At 43.8% G+C, this 5,000-nt stretch overlaps 1 protein-coding gene across 2 annotated transcripts in view; it reads right to left on the bottom strand.

The window, feature by feature from the left end:
• The window catches only part of atf6b (activating transcription factor 6 beta), a 32,475-nt gene that overhangs the window by 7,584 nt on the left and 19,891 nt on the right, over nucleotides 1–5,000 (bottom strand). For both annotated transcript variants that reach the window (XM_081377571.1, XM_081377572.1), the window contains exons 11-12: nucleotides 4,111–4,254; nucleotides 3,901–3,993 (exon numbers count right to left, since the gene is read on the bottom strand). In XM_081377571.1, the coding sequence (XP_081233697.1) occupies nucleotides 3,901–3,993; nucleotides 4,111–4,254 (237 nt within the window). The remainder of the gene's footprint in view (nucleotides 1–3,900; nucleotides 3,994–4,110; nucleotides 4,255–5,000) is intronic.

Here is a 5,000-nt window from a genome sequence, read left to right as displayed (position 1 = left end):
ATGGGATCCATTCTCATTGCTCCGCGGACATTGAAATTTTAACAGTTAAATGTCGCCCCTTCTATCTTCCAAGGGAGTTCTCTGTCATAATTATTACTGGTGTCTATATAGCTCCCGATGCAGATACTAAATCAGCCTAAAAACTCTGTCTCGTTCCATAAACGAGCTGCAAACTGTACATCCAGAGGGAGTGCTCATAGTTGCTGGGACTTCAATCAGGCTAACATGAAAAAAGTCCTCCCTCAGTTTTACCAACATGTGGACTTTGCAACGAGGGAAGCTAACACACTGGATCATGTTTACACAAATATTAAGGTATTTCTGCTACAGCGCCTCCTGCTGCTTTGTAAACAGCCTTGCAAACCTGTATTAATACTAGTGTGGATGTTTTTCTACAAGATTCACTCATGACAGTAAAATAGGGCATTCTAAGTCAATCTACTGCAGTATTTCCTCTCTCACTCAGTGAAAAATGTGTTTTACACCCAGTCATGCTTGGAAAAAAAGAAATACCGTCATATACCGTGAAACTGGTGTAATTTAGAAAAATACCGTGATGTGGATTTTTGGTCATACCGCTGACTGGTCTGTCTTCAGAGATGCTGCTACCAAAGGCCATACCACAGACGTCGAGGAGTATGCTGATGTTGTATCAGGATACATACTCAAGTGCATGGATGATGTCTGTGTCACAAGAAACATTACAGTCCGAGCGAACCAGAATCCATGGATGATGACAGAGGTCCAGGCCCTGCTTAAAGCCCGGGACTCTGCCTTCAGATCTGGGGATGTCACAGCTCTCCGGTCTGCAAGAGCCAATCTGAACGAAGCAATCAGAGTGGCAAAGAGGGCACATGGACAAAACATCCAGGGTCACTTTAATGACCACAGAGACACTGGCTGTCACGGACTATAGGACTGCCCCCCAGTACTGTGACGACAGCATGGATTTCATCAACAATTACTTCGGTAGGTTTGAAGCACAGAATACCACACCAGCGAGGAAAACCGTCCTACAGGAAGGAGACCATGTGCTCAGACTGGATCCAGCAGACGTCCCCCGGGTGCTGAAGAAGACTGACCCGCGGAAAGCTGCTGGTCCCGACATGATACCGGGCTGCTTGCTTAGGGAGTGTCCAACTGTCTCATGTCCTCACGGACATATTCAACATCTCCCCGAGTCAAGCTGTTGTGCCTTCATGCTACAAAACCTCAGGCATCATTCCAGTTCCAAAGAAACACACCATCAATAGTCTGAGTGACTACCGGCCCGTAGCACTCACTTCCATAATAACGAAGAGCTTCGAGAGACTAGTAAAGGACCACATCTCATCTGCCCTCCCCCTTCACTGGACCCATTTCAGTCTGCCTACCGCCCAAACTGCTCTACTGGGAATGCCATATCCACCACTACACTTTAGCTTGGAACACCTGGAGAACAAGAACTGTCTCGTGCGGATGCGGTTTGTTGATTTCAGCTCGCCATTTAACACCATAATCCCCCAGCATCTGGTCAACACGCTGGGTTCAGACGCACTGGGCATAAGTTCTCCTCTGTGTAACTGGATACTGGACTTTCTCACAGACAGGCCTGAGTTTGTGCGAGTAGGCAATAACACATCCACCATCATCTCACTGAGCACTGGCTCCCCGCAGGGATGTGTTCTCGGCCCTCTTCTCTTCACACTGATGACTCATGACTGTTGTGCAAAGTCCAGCGCCAATCACATCATACAGTACGCGGACGACCCGACAGTGGCGGGCCTTATCCAGGACGGAGACGAGAGGGCTTATGGGGAGGAGGTGAGACAAACAAACAACTTAGTCCTGAACGTCGAGAAAACCAAGGAGATGGTGACTGACTTCAGCCTGTGCGCCCCGATCCACATCAATGCTGTGGAGATCGTGAAAAACACAAAGTTCCTGGGGGTTCACGTGGCTGACAACCTGTCCTGGGATCTGCACACCAGCGTCTGCACTTCCTGCGGCGGCTGACGAGGGCCCGCCTCAGTCCATCCATCCTGACCACTTTCTACAGGGGCACCATCGAACGTGTTCTGGCCAGCAACATTTCTCTCTGGTTTGAGAATCGTAAAGCTTCAGAGAGAGAGAGGCGCTGAGCAGAATGGTGAGGATAGCTGAGCGGACTATTGGGACTACTCTGTCGACCATTCAGGAGCTGGCCCAGCAAAGATGCCTGTCAGGAGCAAAGGGCATCATCAAGGACCCACTCACCCTGGCCACAACCTCTTCTCCCACCAGGAGCCGCAGTCTGAGGACAAGCACGGCCTCTTCCCCCCTGCTGTCAGACCACTGAACACAACAGCCCACTAGAACATACCAATTAATGTGAATACTACATGTACATAATTACATGTTCTGACTGTTCCTTATTCTCAACTGCACTATTTTAAAATATGTATATTTATACTCCCAACTAGGGCTGTTTTCGACTAAGGATTTTCATAGTCGAATCTGATTCGTTAGATTTTGCCGTAGTCGACTGATAGTCGAATCTTTTTTTTCTTTTTTTTTTTTAGATAGCAGCTAGATTTTTTCCATTTCAAACAAAAGAGCTAAAAAACACATATATATCACACATATATCATAACATTTCATAAACATGAGGAGCAATATGAGAGAGAAATTTGGTGATGGTTGTTTAGGTACATTAAATCACGTAAAGCTTTTTCACGCCCATGAGAACCGCGTGGAGTCAACTCACAGCCGCTCCGCAGCCCTGCTGAAAATGTGAAGCAGAAACGCTTAATATCAGATAACGTCCATAATAATTGGACTCTGGGTTCGATTTTTTGACCATTTTCAGTGGTTATGAGGAGCAATATGAGAGGGAAATTTGGTAATCGTTGTTTAGGTACATTAAACAACGTAAAGCTTTTTAACGCACATGAGAACCGTGTGGAGTCAGCTTTTTAACGCACATGAGAACCGTGTGGAGTCAACTCACAGCCGCTCCGCAGCCCTGCTGAAAATGTGAAGCAGAAACGCTTAATATCAGATAACGTCCATAATAATTGGACTCTGGGTTCGATTTTTTTTTATCATTTTAAGTGGTTATGAGGAGCAACATGAGAGGGGAATTTGGTAATCATTGTTTAGGTACATTAAACCATGTAAAGCTTTTAACGCACATGAGAACCGTGTGGAGTCAACTCACAGCCGCTCCGCAGCCCTGCTGAAAATGTGAAGCAGATTTTTGAATACATTTTTATTTATTTACATTAGTAAGCTACAGGACATCGTCTTTCAAAACATGACCTGAAAAAATAAAATAAAAATGGTACCCAGCCCTTCTGAAAATGCGAATGCGTCTCTGTCCCCAGCACATTTCAAACCAAACTGACGCCCATGTATTCGACTATGAGGTTCATAGTCGAATCAGACCTCTCCGAATCGAATCGTCGAATCCTCGACTATTAGAAGTCAGCCCTACTCCCAACTGTATATATCTAGATACTTATATTTTACTGGTTTATAGATGTTGTATATTTACATTTATTACTTTGCATGCTTTGCATACCCATATAAGCATATTTATTTATGTAGTTAATATTTCGCTTTCTACGGTGTTTTTGATTGTTTCTTGTGCTATATTTTTAAACTTTGCACATGATTTCGTACTACAGGGCACTGTGGAATGACAATAAAGAAATCTTGAATCTTGAATGTTTTAATGACGTTAGAAGTAATGAAAGGGTTAATCTGACATCATGACCCAGAATGTTTTAGTAATGTTCTTTTTCTGGGCTTAACCACTGTACAGCTCTCAGTGCTTTTACACACACACACACACACACACACACACACACACACACACACACACACACACACACACACACACACACACACACACACACACACACACACACACACACTCACCTGAGCGACTCGGAGCGGTTGAACTGTCTGCAGTCTGGAGAGGAGAAGTACCGGTCGATGTCCTGCAGAACACTGAACACATCGCTCTCATTCCTGAACACAGAACACACACTCACACACTGATACGATGACCTCAGGAGTGTGTGTTAGTCAGTGTGTGTGTGTGTGTGTGTATGTCTGTGAGTGAGTGAGTGAGTGAGTGAGTCTCACCTGAACGGGTACGAGAGCACACTCTCCTTCTCCAGCTCTTCCTCTCGCTCCGTGTTCCCGATCGACTCCTGAGAACTCTGGAACTCCAGCAAGTGTCGACCGGTCAGAGGAACGGCTTCTTCTTCCAGCGAACGCTCTCGCAGACTGAGACACACACACACACACACACACACACACACACACACAGTCAAACCAAAAATTATTCAGACACCAGATTTAATTTGTTGATATTTTTCCATTAGGGACCAAAACTGATTCCGACACTCCGACCTGATCATGGTTTGCTGAAGTGTTTGTTCTTTAATTGCTAATGCTCTTTTTACACACAGACTGAACACAATGAAGCATTGCTTGGTGATTGGTTGAGCTAAACTGGTATTCGATCCGTGCACAATATGGCGGCCGCTGACGTTCGAACTTGAGTGTGTGGGCCGGTTCTTCCGGTGAAAACTAGAGATGCAACGATACCATTTTTTTAGAATCGATCCGATACCAAAAATTCTAAATATTGGCCGATACCAATCTGTACCGATACCAGCGCAGTTTTTTTTTAATCAAGTAGAATTTCTATAACTCTGTGTTGAACTGATAATAAGAACTGAAAAAAAGAAAAACAACAAAAAATATATGATCATAATCTGACATAAATGCTTTTATAAACTAGGTTAGTGGATAATTCAGCAGTAAAATTTAATCTAGAAAAATCACGAGTACACAATAATTGTATAAAATCTGAATATTATGTGAAAAAAAATGTTTAGTGGGGAACAAATTAGAGACAATAAGTGTAACACTAAATCTGGTAAAACTTACTTTACACATTGCTCCTTGTATTGTTGTAAAATACATTCATGAAAAACAAGATAAAAATCAAAAATAGCAATTATTTT

This window comes from Scardinius erythrophthalmus (genome assembly GCF_964197995.2).
Source record: "Scardinius erythrophthalmus genome assembly, chromosome: 10".
Taxonomy (NCBI): Eukaryota; Metazoa; Chordata; class Actinopteri; order Cypriniformes; family Leuciscidae; genus Scardinius; species Scardinius erythrophthalmus.
The sequence above is the reverse complement of the archived record's forward strand: the minus strand, read 5'-3'. Positions and strand labels throughout refer to the sequence as shown.